This window comes from Salvelinus namaycush, chromosome 5 (genome assembly GCF_016432855.1).
Source record: "Salvelinus namaycush isolate Seneca chromosome 5, SaNama_1.0, whole genome shotgun sequence".
Lineage (NCBI taxonomy): Eukaryota > Metazoa > Chordata > Actinopteri > Salmoniformes > Salmonidae > Salvelinus > Salvelinus namaycush.
Genome location: NC_052311.1, coordinates 29,808,146 through 29,826,496, shown reverse-complemented (window position 1 = coordinate 29,826,496; position 18,351 = coordinate 29,808,146). Strand labels below are relative to the sequence as shown.

The following is an 18,351-nucleotide window of genomic DNA, read 5'->3' as shown; positions in this document are numbered from 1 at the left end:
TTTGATGGTATTAAAATGGTTCCCCACAAGCCCCTGATCAAATGTATTATATATAATGTATGGTAACCGCTCCAAAAAAGTAGCTTTCTATGTTTTTCACACCATTATATGTCTTGCTGTATGAGATATACAGTACCAGTCAAAAGTTTGGACGCACCTACTCATTCAAGGGTTTTTCTTTATTTTTTTTACTATTTTCTACATTGTAGAATAGTAGTGAAGAGATCACAACTATGAAATAACACATATGGAATCATGTAGTAACCAAAAAAGTGTTGAACAAATCTAAATATATTTTATATTTGAGATTCTTCAAAGTAGCCATCCTTTGCCATGATGACAGCTTTGCACACTCTTGGCATTCTCTCAACCAGCTTCATGAGGTAGTCACCTGGAATGCATTTCAATTAACAGGTGTGCCTTGTTAAAAGTTAATTTGTGGATTTTCTTTCATTCTTAATGCGTTTGAGACAATCGGTTGTGTTGTGACCAGGTACGGTAGGTATACAGAAGATAGCCCAATTTGTTAAAAGACCAAGTCCATATTATGGCAAGAACATCTCAAAGAAGCAAAGAATAAGTCCCTCATTACTTTAACTGTACCTCAGATTGCAGCCCAAATAAATGCCTCACAGAGTTCAAGTAACAGACACATCTCAACATCAACTGTTCAGAGGAGACTGTGTGAATCTGGTCTTCATGGTCAAATTGCTGCAAAGAAATCACTACTAAAGGACATCAATAAGAAGAAGAGACTTGCTTGGGCCAAGCAATTGACATTAGACCAGTGGAAATCTGTCCTTTGGTCTGATGAGTCCAAATGTGCGATTTCTGGTTCCAACCGCCGTGTCTTTGTGAGATGTTGAAAAAGTCAAGGGGTCTGAATACTTTCCGAATGCACTGTATGCCATACTTTGTTCATCATTTTCTGTTGTCCTCATTGTACCACACATTTGAAGCCTTTATTGGTCTTATAACACCAACTATTTATTCAGTTATGAATGGCGGCCATCTTGAAGTCTGCTGGGACTGATTATAGACAAAATGGGTCTCCTTGTTCTGTGTGAAATTATAAAATATACACAGTACTCCTCTAAGGACCTGATAAAGATGTATATCACTGTGGTATTACAGTAGTACAGCAGTATTGTTTAAATGCTATTCTTGTGATTTAACTTAAACTTTTCCACTGTGCTCTACAAACCATTTACCAAATCCTAGGTGTCTCTTTAGTGGACCAAAATGCGTTCACTGTATACACTGTGCTCTATGGTCAAATGATTTGACCTCTTCGTATTTAGTCAATAAACAATTCATTCAAGTATAATTGATTCAAGGTTTGATATAAAAGCAGGTGTTCTTCAGGACAAACTGTGACTGTGGCAGTCACAGAGGACAATAGGAGGAGCCAGGTCACTCAGCCAGTCTCTCTCATCTCCTTTGGGACTGAGCCTTTCTGACTGGGTGCCACAACAGAGACAGGAGTGTGTGTGTGTGTGTGTGTGTGTGTGTGTGTGTGTGTGTGTGTGTGTGTGTGTGTGTGTGTGTGTGTGTGTGTGTGTGTGTGTGTGTGTGTGTGTGTGTGTGTGTGTGTGTGTGTGTGTGAGAGAGAGAGAGAGAGAGAATGTCTGCCTATTATCCAAAGACTAATGCAGATCAATGTCTGCTCTTTTTCTCTCACTCTCTCTCTCTCACTCTCTCTCTCGCTCTCTCTCTCTCTCTTCAACTTGAAGAGAAACACTAGCCCTGTCTTTCTAGCCCTGTCTCTCACTCTCCCTAGTGTCGTGTCTTTGACTATGCCAGATTAATTGCTATGACATGCTATTCTATAAAATAATTTCTCCGTAATTAATATTACCTGATTGAACTAATCATGTAAATATTAATTAACTAGAGAGGGACACCACGAAAGAATATTTATAGAGCTGTTATCTTTCGAATAAACTCTTAAAGATTTAGTAATAGTTTACATCCATAGCAGTCACCTTAATCGTCAGTTTATTCAGTCTCATCTGAAAGTTGTAAATCCTTGATTATCTGCAAGAATCCTGGCTAACAAGTTGAATCAGCAATACAAAATTGGGTTTAATTATTTATTTACTAAATACCTAACTAATCACACAGAAACACACATACACAATTAAATCACAACTTGATTACAAAGTGCCGTCATAAAGAAAACGTCCCTAGCGGGCGGAATAGACATGACAGCTTGTTACACAAAGGAAAGGGGGGGACTGGGTTTTAGTGAAAGAGCGGGAGACTGGAACATAGGCGAAGCTGTGTTATCGTAAATACAGTATCTTATGCATTCTAAATTACCGCCCATTTGAAAAAGGAAAATGCAATAAATATTTACTCTGAGCTGCGCTTCAGTAGGTTGGTGGTAGATGGAAGACCGTATCGCCAACCCGAGTCCTCTGTCCTTTGAAGAATGTCTCTGGTAGTCACTGGATACGTTGGAGTAACGCCGTGTGTAGTAGACGGGATACTCTGACTGTCCTTCCTAACCTACGTTTGTAGCAGCTGTTGCTAACTCAACGGCTAGGAGGTATCCCTTCTGTAGTGAATACGAGTTCAAAGTTCATACCATTCACAACCAAAGTCCATGCTGCTGTTGGCTTAGTTCTGTAGTTATTATCTGAACCATTCTGACACCGGATTGTCATCCTAGTGTACCCGGAACAGAAAGTTATATTTTTGTCAATGGCTTTTATAGTGGAGGGAGAGGGGTGTGTCTGAAAAGTTTATAACCCATGTCTCTTCACAGGGGCGGGCCCCTAGTTGAGCAGAAGCCCAAATTTATGAAAATCCAAATCTCTCATTTGGAAGCTAAAATTACATTTAATCTCTTCACAAATAATTTCATATTCAAACATTTGAATTAAACAACAATTCCATGTGAATCCGATACCTCTGACGTTTAGACTTTCCACAGTAGAGTTTATGTCATTCTATCATTGATGAGAATGTGTCAGAGGGCAACCGAACTGACATAATATACCTTAAGTACCACCGCATATGTTCAGTTGGTCGGATTACCAGAATATAGTTCATTTCCCCCCACCTTCTGATGTCCCCAGAATCTCCATGTTAACCAAGGGGTTTTCTTATGTCACATCAGTTATAGTAGGGAGAGAGAAAAAGGGGGAAAGAGGTATTTATGACTGTCATAAACCTACCCCCACTGCCAACGTCATGACACTAGCAACAAGGTCCAACTGTGAGGCAAATATACACTGTAAAAATTGACCCACGGGCGTAGTAAATATTGCAAAAGAAAATCAATGATTTTTACTTAAAATAATAGGTTTCTGGTTTTACTTACATTTTTGAATATAGTACTTCATTTATATGTGTTGGAAAAGACTGGCATTTGCAAATAAAAATCCAAGGTAATATGCTGCTAAATTTGAACGAATATTTCTAAGTAACAACCAACAACTTAAAAAATATGATATTCAAATGATCATTATTGTGTTGGACTGACATGCTAGATCTAGTTATGGACATCAATTGCGCTTGGAACATTTCAACGGGCATGGTCTTGATCTTTCTCCTCTGGAATGGCCATGCGGCAGGTAAGGACCAAATTATAACTTGGAATGTAGTTTGGATATTTCTACACATATTTTCGACGAAATGTCAAAAATATTTGTGGAAAACGTGAAATAATATTATTCAAATACGAAAAGCCTTTAGCTAGCTATATTGCCAGAGTACGTTATATATTTGCACGTTGATAAGCTAGCTAGTTAACGGCGGTGATGTCTGTATAGTTAGCTAGTGGTGGGCATGCTACTAGCTAGTAAGTTAGCAGTACATTTACTCACCTCAGGGCTGTTTGTAACGTTTGTCATTTTGTGTAAGTTTTATACTAACCGAAATAGCTATGTAACATATTAGCTACCTAGCTTCTCAAAAAATGCATATTCTGCAAACATTAGAGTAGAACTGAATGTTTGTCTGCTAGGCAAGCTACCCAGGAAGAGACAGGTAGGAACAATACGTAGCTAGCTAGCAAACTACACCTGTCCTTGCAGAAACCTTCTTGCTGTTCAGTATTCACAACACGTTCAAGGCAGCACTGCCAACATTGACCTTGTGCAGTAACGTTAGTTATCTAGTCAATATCTAACAGCCAAACTAGCTAAATTAAATAACTGGGCTGGCTAGTCAAATAGATAACAAGCAGTTCTTCCAAGTCAGCTTGGATTGCGATGTTTCCGTTTTTTAGCTAGCTATCTAAAGCTGAAGTCATTCGAGTTTTAATTTCCTGACATTGTTATAGATTTTAATACAACTCCTCTTCTTTATTTTCTTTTTTAGGTATTCAGACGTTCCTGAGTACCGGACAGACCATATTTTACAGAATACATTGGAAAGGTATGTCAGTATATTCAAATGTCTGTGTGTTTTCATTGTAACTCACAATGGGGCATGTAGGGCCCCATGATTTCCGCAATGCGGAAAACTCAGACGGAATCCTATGGAATCCAGAAATGTAAACAGAATACACTGTACCCCTCAGACAGGATACACAGGATATTTTTATTACAGTACCCCAACATTAGTGTGAGTAATAGGTATTAGATGTATCCTGTATTTTTTAAATCAACCAAATGGATTGAACACGTTAGGCAACAAAAAGTTAACATGGAATTCCGGAAAATAAAACAGCATTTGGGGGGTGGAAAGAAGAAGGATTTCATAGGGCCCTATTAGTGTTTGACTCAATGCGTTGTCGCCCAGGCAGGTATTGACAATGTGTGTCTTCCTTATTTTAGAATGAGATAGCTAATGGGGACAGCAGGTAGCCTAGTGGTTAGAGCGCTGTGCCGGTAACCGAAAGGTTGCTGGATCGAATCCCCGAGCTGACAAGGTCAAAATCTGTTGTTCTGCCCCTGAACAAGGAAGTTAACCTGCTGTCACTGTAAATAAGAATTTGTTCTTAAAACCTGTTATGGCTGCAAGGGGTAGTATTGAGTAGCCTGATAAAATGTGTCCATTTAAAACGGCGTCGTACTCAATTCTTGCTCGTACAATATGCATATTATTATTACTATTGGATAGAAAACACTCTCTAGTTTCTAAAACCGTTTGAATTATTTCTCTGAGTGAAACAGAACTCATTTGGCAGCACTTTCCCTGACCAGGAAGTGGAATGTCAGAAATATATGCTCTGTTCAACTTCCTGCCTATACATGGTCATGACACGTAGGAGCCTACGTACACTTCATACGCCTTCCTCTGGGTGTCAAGAGGATGTGAGAGAAGAAATTTTGTGTTTATCTTGGTCTGAGGTGGAATAAAAGCTATTTCTTTGACGTGACCGTCCACTTCCGGTACTCTGAAGCGCGCGACTTGGACATGGATATGCGTTCTGTTTTGCTCCCGTTATGGACGACTAACATCTCCGTCTTAGATTTTATTTGATACATGTCACCATATCATCGTAACGTATGTTTTTTCAATATAGTTTCATCAGATTATTGAAATTTTTCGGGAGTTTTGCCGTGTTCCGTTCTCTTCCGTTTGTTTACATGGAGAGATCCGTGCAACCCGGCTAGCACGCTTGCTAAATGGAGAGAGAAAGTTGCCATTCTGAATCCAAACAACGACTCATCTGGACAAAGGACACCTTGTTCAACATTCTGATGAAAGATCAGCAAAAGTAAGACCCAATTTATGATGTTATTTCATATATCTGTCGTGCATGTGAACTGGTCGTGGGCGCCCAAGTGTTTCTGGCTATTGTGGCTACTCTAATATAGCGCTACATTTTGTTTTCGCTGTAAAACACTTAATAAATCGGAAATATTGTCTGGCATCACAAGATGCCTGTCTTTCATTTACTGTACACTATGTATTTTTCAGAAATGTTTTATGATGAGTAATTAGGTATTTGACGTTGGTGTCTCTAAATATTATGGCTGCTTTCGGTGCAATTTCTGATTGTAGCTGCAATGTAAACTATGATTTATACCTGAAATATGCACATTTTTCGAAAAAAACATATGCTATACAATAAATATGTTATCAGACTGTCATCTGATGAGGTTGTTTCTTGGTTAGTGGCTATTTATTTCTTTATTTGGCCGAATTTGTGATAGCTACTGATGGAGTAAAAAACTGATGGAGTAAGAAAAGTGGTGTCTTTTGCTAACGTGGTTAGCTAATAGATTTACATATTTTGTCTTCCCTGTAAAACATTTTAAAAATCGGACATGTTGGCTTGATTCACAAGATGTGTACCTTTCATATGCTGTATTGGACTTGTTAATGTGTGAAAGTTAAATATTTAAAAAAAATATCTTTTGAATTTCGCGCCCTGCACTTTGAGCTGGCTGTTGTCATAAGTGTACCGGTGTCGGGCTTGCAGCCCAAACAGGTTTAACTGACTTGCCTAGTTAAATAATGGTTACACAAGTAATAATATATGTGTGTGCTGATGTATACACACACAAAAATGAATGGATTATATCTTAATTCCATAGGGATCAGGGGGCACATGCAATGTAAGAGCTGCAGTTTTGCTGCGTTCAAGTACAAATACGTGACAACCACAACATTGTGAGTGTCAAAATGGCAAAGACCTTCTAATATCGAAGACAAGATGTCATTCAGGCCCTTCCTGTGAGGGACTTCAAAGAAAGATGGCCAGCCCTGTTTAAGCCCATTCAGGTACAAAATAAAGCTGAATGAAAATAGTCAATGTAGGTCAATTTTTTTTTATATTCATTTAAATATTTTGTGTTATCTTGACCTAATATTCTAATCTACAATTATATATGCATTAAAGATTAGTCTGAACATTCTCACTCTGCACATGCTTTGGGAGGAGTTTCCCAATAGCATTGTCTCTCAGATCATCTTTTGTCCTTATCTGTTCAGAAGATGTTTCCTCTCTCTCTCTCTCTCTCTCTCTCTCTGTCTCTGTCTCTGTCTCTGTCTCTGTCTCTGTCTCTGTCTCTGTCTCTGTCTCTGTCTCTGTCTCTGTCTCTGTCTCTCTCTCTCTCTCTCTCTCTCTCTGTCTCTGTCTCTGTCTCTGTCTCTGTCTCTGTCTCTGTCTCTGTCTCTGTCTCTGTCTCTCTCTCTGTCTCTGTCTCTGTCTCTGTCTCTGTCTCTGTCTCTGTCTCTCTCTCTCTCTCTCTCTGTCTCTGTCTCTGTCTCTGTCTCTGTCTCTGTCTCTCTCTCTCTCTGATTAAGGAAGAGTTCAGAAGAAATGCAACTGTTGCTCTTGAGTCCACTTTCATCCAGAAGCTGGATGAATTTACACCAAAACTATTGGACTTGTTTAAGTCAAAAGGAAGTGCTGCAAAGGTGGGAGTATGTTCTGTACGGGGTATGCACAGGAACACCTTCACAATAGTATATAGGTTATACTGTATGTATTTAGTTGCCGGTATTAAATGCAATTATTTGTATAACATCGTATTACAGTGCGACACCATCCAGGAAAGAAGAGACAGTGTGATCCGTGGCCTGATCATATACCTCGGCGAGAGGGTTGAAGACCTTATCACAGAACACAAGGTAAAGGTTTGTATTTTTGTATCCTTATTTATCTCTAAATGAGGTATCTTCCTTTGTTTCCCTCCTCCTCAAGTGGCACAGTTAACGTAATAGCCTAGCCTGTTATTTCTTAATTGTTTCACTCAGGATGCTAACGACACCGTGATCCGAGAGGACCTCGTTCAGCATGTGATGAAGGTGTTCACTGTGAAGGATCTGCACCAGAGTATAGAGCATGGGGATCTGCATCGAAGGAGCAGAGGTCCTGTCTGCTATTTGTAGTGTTACACAGTCACGTACCTTGTATATGGGCCTCATCTATGGCTTAAATCTAAGGTACCCCAAAGAACTGAAATATACCTTTTGAGGTGTTCCAAAAAGTATTCTTGGAACTTGATGATCTCAGGACCTCCCCACGGGTCCAAGCTCTAAAGATGAAGTTACTTGTTTTCAGAGATGTCTAAAGATATCTATGAGAACTCTCAAAGGGCCACTCACAAACGGTGGTCTAAACCCTACTCGGTAAGCTGAAAAGCTAGTTGCTAGGTGGTATAGGAGCTACAGTTTACAAAGATGCTCTTTGTCAGGTGAAGTCATACGAGACATGGTCAATTCCTGTTTAAAAAACAGCTTTGTTTTAAAACTTACTCCATATGCACTAGTGGATTTCTGAGATTATTTGTAGTCAGGTGCAAGCTATCTGGGTGTAACTTTACCTAAGGAGGCAAGGTGGAGTTATACCCAGAATGCTTATACCTGTCAAAATAATATGTCCACATGGAGTCAGGTTTAAGGGACAATTTGCCATACATTTTGTAACAATATGTGCAGTGTATGTTTTGAAAACCCACGTTTTGATGAATCTAAAACAGTTTGAATGAGGTTGTATTTGAGCTAAGTTCATATTGTGCTTTGTGTAAAGTCTGTTAAGATAAATCCTTCATTTATGTTTCTGTTCAAATATTGCTAAGGGGCACACAGACCACCAGAGAATTCTTGCCAAACTGTACAAGATGTGAGGTCAAAGTGCTAATCCCAAACTTTCACCTAAACTTTATGCAGTTGTGAAGATCTGAACTTATTTGTAGTCAGGTGCAAGCTATCTGGATGTAACTTTACCTAAGGAGGCAAGGTGGATTTATACGCAGAATGATTAAAGATGACAGAATAATGAGCTCTCCACAAATGCTTAAGGAGTAGGGTTTAAATGGCAATTTGAGATTGACGTTTGAAGAAAGTCTTTATTCAAAATCAAGGTGTTGAAGTTTGAAGTTGTTGTTTCTCTTTGCATATTCCCTTGTATAGAAATACCATTTTTAGTCCATTTTCCCAAGTCTATTGAGGTAACTATTTGCATTAGCTTTTTAAGTATATTTGTGAGTATATCTTTGAGTACTAAGGTTACATACATTTAACTAACCTGAGAACCATAAGTAACTGAGCAAAAAAACATAGAATATCAATTACGATATGGAGTAAATTCAGCAAATTAACCTTACAATATTAGTTCTGTAACTGATTACATAAAGTATATCAAACGTATAACATTAGTTACAGGACTTGAAGGACTTAAGCAGGTCAAACTAAAAAAAAAACAGTTCTGAACCTGATAAAATTAAGTTGAATGAAAGGAATTTTTGAGATCCTGTTAGTTGTTTGCACTTAATATATTTGAGTTTGTGATGCACTAAAAGCGAAGTATATTATACTTAAATGATCCTCCTTTTTGGATTTACTTAAAAGGCTGATGCAAATAGTTACCAAAAAATGTTTAAGTAAAAGGGGCACATTATTTTTTACAGTGTACTGATTGCAACTGTGCTGTTCGTGCAAAGAGGGAGAAGGTGTGTGTGTGTGTGTGTGTGTGTGTGTGTGTGTGTGTGTGTGTGTGTGTGTGTGTGTGTGTGTGTGTGTGTGTGTGTGTGTGTGTGTGTGTGTGTGTGTGAATGCATGTTTCCAAGCAAGCTCCAAGGCGACAACGTCAGTCTCATTTTATGAAAGAAAATTTTTATTTAGTGATTTATAAACAAAACACATTACCACTGTATCCATTTAGGTCAAATAAAAAAACAGAAAGAAATGAAATTTCACTACTTCACCGTCACAGTAGATGAGCAGGTGTACAAAAAAGGTTTCACAACAGATCTGTACTGATCAGTAGGCCAGGACAGCGCCACCATTGGTCACCATCATACGCTGATAAAAGAATGACCGCGTGAACGCTCACTAAACACAAGCATACACTACATATACAATTTTTACATAGGAATTGTCTTCTTTTTTTGTGGTTATTTTTTCATTTTTTTCTGTTGAAAGGGAGTGAAAGGGAAGAGGATAGCTCATCACAGGATCATACATATTTCAGTTACAATATTACAGTGTTAGTTAGATCATGTCAAAGCCGGACACGAAACGTTTTTGTTGTTGCTTGTTCTCAAAAACGAAAATCCTATTTCCATAAAACAAAATGAACAGAGTTGAGTTCAAGGGCATCACACAACAGCATTTACAAATATCGAAAAGGTTTAGTTAACGTCATACAACACCACTGTCTTGTGGAGTGCGGAGGGTGTAATATGTAGAAGATGCATGGCAGAGACGGTACATACACATATCTCCTGTGGGAGTCATAAAGTCAAATTATAATACGAAACAATAAAATCATAGCCATCTATTTCTATATATATATTTTGTATCTCTATATTGTTTGAGTTTCCTTTGAGACGAACATGCAGCAGCCGCTTTAGTGGAGTGACGTCATATTGAGCCGCAAAACCTGGAGGGGGGGGGGGGGGGGGGGGGCGTCGCAACGACATACAGGCAGGGGAACGGGGAACCAATCGAAGCAGGGCTGAAGCATGTCTCCGCCCCTTTACAAAACCTCCTGAGAGGGGATTGGTGGGATAGAGCTGTGGGGTGGGAATCCTTAGATGCTCTTATTTATTTATTCATTAATAATGTAATAATTAGCGTATACATTGCATTTATTAATGCACAGGCCACATATATAAAAAGCAAGTCTAACTACATTTTTCGTGTACATAAAAGCCAAAGGATGACCTACTGTTTTGATTCACCAATCATAATCAATCAATTTCGAGATATACGTGTACTCAGGAACATGGAGGATAGGCCTAGCCCTCAGAACCATGTCCCAGACATCCACCCCATCCCTGTCCCCATCCCACCTCGCCCCCTCTCGCCAGGGACCACAAACAGGAATGAACAGCGTAGTATTCACAAGTTAAAAGCACTCAACCGTTTTGCACTTGGAGACATCTGGCGTTAGAACTCAGAATAATGGAACCCCGGTCCCGACTGGGTTCTTCAGGCCTCTTACACATTACTCCATGCTGTTCCCAGCACACCACAATGTTCAGCCTTCCCAGTTCACCCTGACAGAACATGGGGTTAGAGGGGGAGTCCATGGCCAGAAAAAGAGAAAGGCCGAGGGCAAGGGGGGTGGGACAAGCAGAAGCGCTGCAGAGCAGTTAAAGCTAACAAAACAGAGTAGGAAATCGTGGGTCTTCTCCAAGAACCAATAGAAAGTGAAAAAGTTTCACAGATTCATCATCATCATGTGAAGAAGCAGTCTGTGGTTGGTGTAAGGGTGGGGATGAGAATCTGTGGGTAGGGGCAGGGAGTGGAAAAGGGGGGGGGGGGGGCTGTGGAGGATGGGGATCAGGTCGGATATCAGGTAAGTGATGGTTGCTACCAAACATTCAGAGCAGAAAGCCTCAGGCTTTTGCTGAGTGGCAGGGGAGAGTAGAAGAGATCCTCTTTAGCTAGAGACGTTCCTGCTATTCTACAAGGTTCCAACTGAGCTCAGATCAACAAAGCTGGATCACAGGCCAACTCAACTGGACTCTTCTCTCTTTCGTTCTCAAGAGACTCTGAAGAGTGTTCCCCCTTTCTCTCGATCCCTCGTTTTATCTGTTTGCATTGAGCGAGAGAAGGATCTGGTTGTCCCAAAAGAGAGTAGTGAGCGAACCCATCAGGAGTAACTGCAGGGGATGCTGCTGTGCCAACCCTGAGAGAGTAGATCTACTGTACACATGTGTACTGCTTAGGAGACTGCTGTGCTGCTGGGGAAAAGCTTGCGTTCTGTATTAAACACAATGTCGTTTTGTTGGCTGCTCCTGTATTTTTTATTTTATTTTTTACCTCTCTCCAGTTCTCAGGTGTTCTCAGTGTCCGGGTTGTTACAGCGAGTGTGTGTCAGCGTGTATGTGTTTTGTCATTGACAGCCATGTTTTCCTTGCCGTCACAGGGAACACTGACGGCTAGAGAGCGCGATAGGAAGCCGCAGCAGCAGTGTCATGTTAGCCTTTAGCCTCAGCTTTAGCGACTCTCTCCCGTGCTATTTACAAGTGTGAGTGTCCAGCTCTAAATCACCAACATTTAACTCGTCTTCTGTTGTGTAGTCTTCAGTTTACTTTCTTCTCGTCATTTCCTTTTTTTTTTTGCTCTTTTTCCGAGGCTGGCACAGAGCTGTTTTCTTCTTGCTGTTGGATTTTCTTTTCCTCTCAAAGAGAGTGAATTATACAACATGGTGGGAAGGGGTAAGACAGAGGTGCCAACGTATCCGTGGGTGGGAGGGTGAAAAGCAGAGGGCGAGGGGAGACAGTGGCTCTCGTCCCCTCGCTGAGAAGAGTAGGGAGGGTATCGTTTGGCTCAAGGTGTATAGGCACCAGGGGGCATGGAGGAACATTTATCAATCTGTTTTTTTCTCATCAAGGCATGATTAATCAATTACCCCAGTAAGGGATTTGTGAGGCGACAGTAATCTTCAATAATCTTGGTAAAGCCGATTTTTACCAGAGAGATTTGGGCTATTATCTTTGTCGCAGGGGTGGGTATAGAGCAGACTACGGCAGTGTGACTTTGTCTGCCTGTCTGTGTTACTGAGCCAGAGATTATGAAGTAGAATTGGGGATCTCTTTTCACCTGTGGTCTAAAATAATTTTATTTTTGTTTCCTGGTGGACTTTGGTTGGTACCTCTGTTTCAACAGCTCCCCTTCCTTCTCTTCCTCCTCCTCCTCCTCCCTCCTCTACTCATCGTCATCCTTCCCCTTATCCTTCTTATCCTTCTTCTCCTTCTTCTTCTTTTTCTTCTTCTTGGCCTCCTCCTTCTTTCCGAAGCTGATGAAGTCGCTCTTGTCGTCCTCTCCTCCCTGCTGGCGGATAGAGATGATGGCGGGCGATCCAGGGATGATGAAGGCTTCGGGGGGGACCTCGCCGGGCTTCAGGTGCTGGGGGGGTCCTCCGGGACCACCGGCGCCGTAACGGAAGTGCCAGCTGTTACTGTCCACTCCGGCTCCCATGGGTGGGGACACCTCTCCACCCTCAGCATCTAGAGACAGAGACAGAGAACAACAAATTGTTATTAAATGTTGCGCTGGAATCATCTCTCTCACAACCATTGTCATCAATATCGTCTATATCGAGGGGGTTGTAAGATGGTTGTAAACAACAATGTCATTGGTACAACTGCCAATGTTGTCATTGGTGTCATAGTCTTGGACACTTTCTTGAAAAGACTTGGAAACCTCTGCCATGTCAGACTCTTCCCACATAGCATCCATTGGTGATGCCCCCATAGCACACAGTCAACACCATGCTGAAGCGTCACCCACAGGAGTTCTCTGATCACCCTGACTCCCATTGTGATGTCACTAATCGGTCACTAATCAACAGAAACAGCCATAACACCAGTCAAAAGGAAGGGGTGGCGACTCAGAATGCAAGCTCTCAAACGGTCCACTGATAAGCAGCACAGGATCAAAGTGTCCATTCTGCCACGGCTGGGTCCCCGGTCGGCGCTGTGGGACAAGACACGAAGCGCTCCATCACACAGGGAGAGGCGGGGAAAGGTCAGGGAATAAAGACATGGCATTTAAACGGAAAGTCAACAAGCCGCTTACACGCTGAGCGTTCGTTCTGGGAGATGACTGCGCTTTCAACTTCCATCCCAGATCGCCACTGAAGCGCCAAGAAGACAAACGGTAAATGGAGATAGTGTCTGTTCAATAGAAGTGTTTACCTTATGTGTGTGTGCTTGTGCGTGTGCGTGAGTAAGTAGCCGAAACAACGGCGACCCAAACCACCTCAAACGCTCAGCATTTTAAGTGGTCTCCAGTTAGTTAAAGAGTCTGTACTCAGTACTTTGAGAACGACGGTGTGTGAAACGACCTCTATAAACTGTCAGCTCTCCCTCAGTCTCTCGACACACATCAGGACTCACTGCAGCAGAGTAGAGCGACACCTGGCTCGGCTCTCAGCTCTCCCCTCCCAACCCGACCCCGTCGATCTGCCCGAGGAGAGAGACCGCTCCTCCACACACATAAACAACACCATTAAAGGGGTAGCGGCGCTCACATAAATAACTCCTCATTAAAGGGGATGGGGAAGGGGATGGCAGAGGTGCCCAGTCAGTCCAACAGCCAGCTCACCGTGACTCTGCGTTCAAAAGGCGTGTGTGGTTTGATGAGCCGGGGTGCATGTAACAGAGCTAACACCCCAGCCTGACAACCCAGGGATCCCGAGGGGACTGTTCTAACTACTCAGTCCCATTACACACACAAACCGACGCACGTACACACCCCACGCCACTTTGCCTCGTTCCTCACAGCTATGACCTAGTTGCGATGCTTCCTTCACATATTACACTGTTTATTTCTCTCTATTTTTTTTGGACTTCCCTCCAAAGGGGAGTTTAACAAAACAGAGTTCATCCAAGCCGAAGGAACAGTGTCTGGAAGAGGGAGGACTGGCCTCATACAACACCCAGGGTATGGAAGGCCATCTCCCCAGTCCCTGTCCTCCCTAACCCTGCCTCTATTGGTGAGTTAGGAGGACAAGCTCTGGTAGTACTTTCAGCTCAAATTCCCATTAACATAGCTTTTTCTTGACAGATGGACAAAAGGCATCCTGAATACATAAACATGTACAGGGGAAAAAAACAGAGAACAAAAAAAACTATTTTAAATTAGTATGAAGCACCACATGGGAAAGAGACCCATCATTTGGTACAGGGCAAGAGTTCAGTAAGTAAGTTGTGATCAGCCAGTACATGTCTCATCCAGCAGGTAGTGATTGAAGTGGCCAGGGGGAGGCCTTGTTACACGGCTTCAAGGAACACGAATAGCAGCACAGATGTAGTCTGCCTCAATGACAACCAAGCAGAGCTCAGAACTACAAGATGGAGCTAGATCACTGATCTATTCTCGTGCCACACTACTCCTCTCTTCTCCCGCTTCCTCTCTCAATTCAAAAGGAACCAAAATAGTTGTTTTTTTGCCCAAAACATTTCCAAGTACTATAAAAAGAAGTAGAGGGAATAAACAAAACATTTTCTCTGGCAATTGGTGACCATTAAAAAAAACAATAAAAATGATGGAACATGCAGATTTTTATGAAGCTCTTTATCCCCCCGCTTTCTCTCCCGTTCCCCTATCACCTCTTCTCCTCTCCTTCCCTTCCTTCCTCCGCTCCTCTCTTTTCTTCCCTCTCTATTTTTCTCCCTCCACCCTTTTTCCCTACCCGACTTTGCTCTCTCCTCTCCATCTCTCTCCCTCCCCTTCTCTTTGCAGCCCTATTTCCCTCCCAGCCTCTCTCCTCCTACTCTCCCTCCTCCCTCTCACCCCCTCTGTACTAGCCCGGGCTCTCTGCTGGAGCTGCTCAGAGTGATGGATTCTGGGAGTAAATCCAGGCTGGGCGTCAGGAGAGTGTGATGTCCCCTGCATTGCACACACTCCTAATCTCTCTAATGGAGTCAAACACTGCAGCAAGCCTTTCTGGATGATGGGACGCCGTCCTATTCCCCCTCTCATTGATACAGATGCTATGTCCCAATTCTTTACCCTTCTTCCCTAAAGTGTGCACTTATTCACTTCCCTTCATGGATTTAAAAGGAAATGAGTGGTGTAAGAATATGGCCACATCTGTCTCTAGCCAATGCTAGAAGGTAGAGAATTGGGACGCAGGGGAAAGATTATAGGGAATATCCTCACTACCAGCGGCCATTTTGCCTACTCTGTAAGAGGGCACAGATTGGCCGATTGAATCAGACACAGTTCCAGCAGTCACATAGTCCCCCTTTTTACTTCCTATTCAAGCCAGGAGTGCTATCTGACGTCCACTGATTGTGACATCAGCGCCGTGAGATAGAGTCGGACACACATACATTGACTTTTTAAAAACATTTTAGCCATTTATCAGACGCTCTTATCCAGAGCACTTACAGTTAGTGCATTCATCTTAAGATAGCTAGCTGAGACAACCACCTATCACAGGCCTCGTAAGTACACTTTCCCCCAATAAAGTAGCTATCAGCAAAGGGGGGGGAGTCAAATGCAAGTGTTGGTTCAGGATTTTATATTTTCAGACAGAGGATGAGGATAAAAGGAAGAGAGGAGTAGGAGACAGATACAATCTCTCTCTCTCTCTCTCTCTCTGACATGAGACAGTGGGATAGTCTGTATCAATCTTGGGTTAATGCCCTTATCTGACTCCCAGCCAACATTGTGATCCGATTCTGCTCTTTAAAAGGGAAAATGATAAAAGAGAGGAGGAATGAGAGGGGAAAGGGAAAGACAGCAATCGTAGAAAGTGGTAGGGTATTTACTCTAAAATGCATTTGCTCAGCTATGCTGTCCCTGGGTAATTTCCTGTCTAAAACAATGTAGGCAGATGAAGAGACACCCATGCCCCTGATGCAAACATAAAGTCATAAACAAATAGGACCCCAGAGAGTGATGAGTCACTGCAGGGCCGGCTCCAGCCCATTGGGGGCCCTAAGCGAGATTTGGTTATAAAGTTAATTTCCTGAAATTCTACACATTTTGCCATGGAGCATAGAGAAAATGTTGCAGGTTTATAACTAATTTTATGCAAGTTTATTTGTTTTGCCATGGGGTGGAGAGAGAAATGTGCAATTTTACAGCACGTTCCACACATTTTGCAATGACTTATGCCATGTTAAAATGATATCTGAGTGACAGTGGCTAAAAAAAAATCAATGGGGGCCCCCTGGAGGTCATGGCCCCTGGGCAAGTGCCCTTCATATCCGGTCGGTAATTCGGCCATGATTACTAAAAGTTTTGGTAGCTGGCAAGACTAATTTACCAATCTAAAAATGTTTAGTGAGTGACAGTTGAGTGACTGTCATTGACTGACACAAGAAGAACTGCTGATGCACAATCCATTTTCGAAACTGCACATTGTGTATTCTATTAACAGTAAACGAAGACCGCGAACGAGTTGCACAAAGTGGGAATACAATTCATTTAATTGTCTTTTTTTCTGTGAACAATCTACACAAAATACTCTGTAAATGTCAAAGTGAAAAAAGAATAATATATATACATATATAGATTCATAAAAAATAATACAAGTAATAACTAAAATATAGTCGTTACATTACTATTCAGCTCCTTTGACAGCGATTACAGCTGTACGTCTTTCAGGGAAGTCTCTAAAAGTTTTTTTTGCACAACTGGATTGCACAATATTTTTCCCATTATTCTTTTCAAAAATCTTCAAGCTCTGTCACGATGTTGGGGATCGTGGCTAGATTTCAGTAAGAACTTTAACTTGGCCGCTCAGGAACATTCACTGTCTTTTTGGTAATAAAATCAAGTATAGATTTGGCCTTGTGTTGTTGGTTGTTGTCCTACTGAAAGGTGAAGTCCTCTCCCAGTGTCTGGTGTAAATCAGACTGAAGCAGGTTCTCCTCTAGGATTTTGCCTGTACTTAGCTCCATCCCGTTTGTTTTTATCCTAAAAATCTCCACAGTATTTGCCGATGACAAGCATACCCATAACATGATGCATCCACAACTATGCTTGAAAATAAAAAGACAGTTACCTAGTGATGTGTTTTGTTGGATTTGCCCCAAACATAACGCTTTGCATTTAAGACAAAAAGTATTTTCCTTTGCCGTGTTTTTTTGCAGTATTACTTTAGTGCCTTGCTGCATACAAGATTCATGTTTCGGAATATTTGTATTCTGTATATTTGTATTCTTCTTTCCATGCTGTCATTTAGAACATTATTGTGATCTACCACAATGTTGTTGATCTATCCTCAGTTTTCTCCCATCACAGCCATTGAACTCTGTAGCTGTTTTAAAATCACCAATGGCATCATGGTAACATCTCTGAGCAATTTCATTCCTGTCCTGCAGTCCAGTTTGATGTGTCTGGGTGGTTTAATGCATAATTATTAACATGACCATGATTAGAGATATTCATTGTCTGATGTGTTATTGTTACCCATCGACCAATCACTGCCCTTCTTTGTGAGGCGTTGGAAAAGCTCTCTGGTCTTTGTAGTTGAATGTGTGCTTGAAATGCAATACTTGACTGAGGGGTCTAACAGATGTTGTATGGATGGGGGACAGAGGAAGGGTTAGTCATTAAAAAATCATGTCAACCTCTAATATTTCACACGGAGTGAGTCCATGTAACTTATTATATGATTTGTTAAGTCAAATTTTATCCCTGAACTAATTTAGGCTTGCCTAAACATAGGGTCTGAGTACTTATGCAACAACTCTATTTAAGTTATTTAATTTGTATTAATCTGTTTCCCTCCACTTTGACATGACAGAGTATTTTGTACAAATAAACCCACTTTTTAAACACACAAAAATGTGAATAAATCCAAGAGGGCTGAATAGTTCTGCACGGCACTGTATACTGTATATGCTTATGCCCGCAGCCGGCCCTGAGTCACTGTGATGGAGAGCAGACAGATGCAGCAGGACCTGATAGGGCCGGGCAGAGGAGAGAAGCAGCATTACACAGGGTCAAAAACATTACAGCTGGGTAGAA

At 41.6% G+C, this 18,351-nt stretch overlaps 1 protein-coding gene across 2 annotated transcripts in view; it reads right to left on the bottom strand.

Annotated features, from left to right (window-relative positions):
• Positions 1-9,502: 9,502 nt before the first annotated feature.
• The window catches only part of LOC120048174 (protocadherin alpha-C2-like), a 36,299-nt gene continuing 27,450 nt past the window's right edge, over positions 9,503-18,351 (bottom strand). For both annotated transcript variants that reach the window (XM_038993927.1, XM_038993928.1), the window contains exon 4: positions 9,503-12,869. In XM_038993927.1, coding sequence (XP_038849855.1) covers positions 12,568-12,869 — 302 coding nt within the window. In that variant the 3' untranslated portion in view covers positions 9,503-12,567. The remainder of the gene's footprint in view (positions 12,870-18,351) is intronic.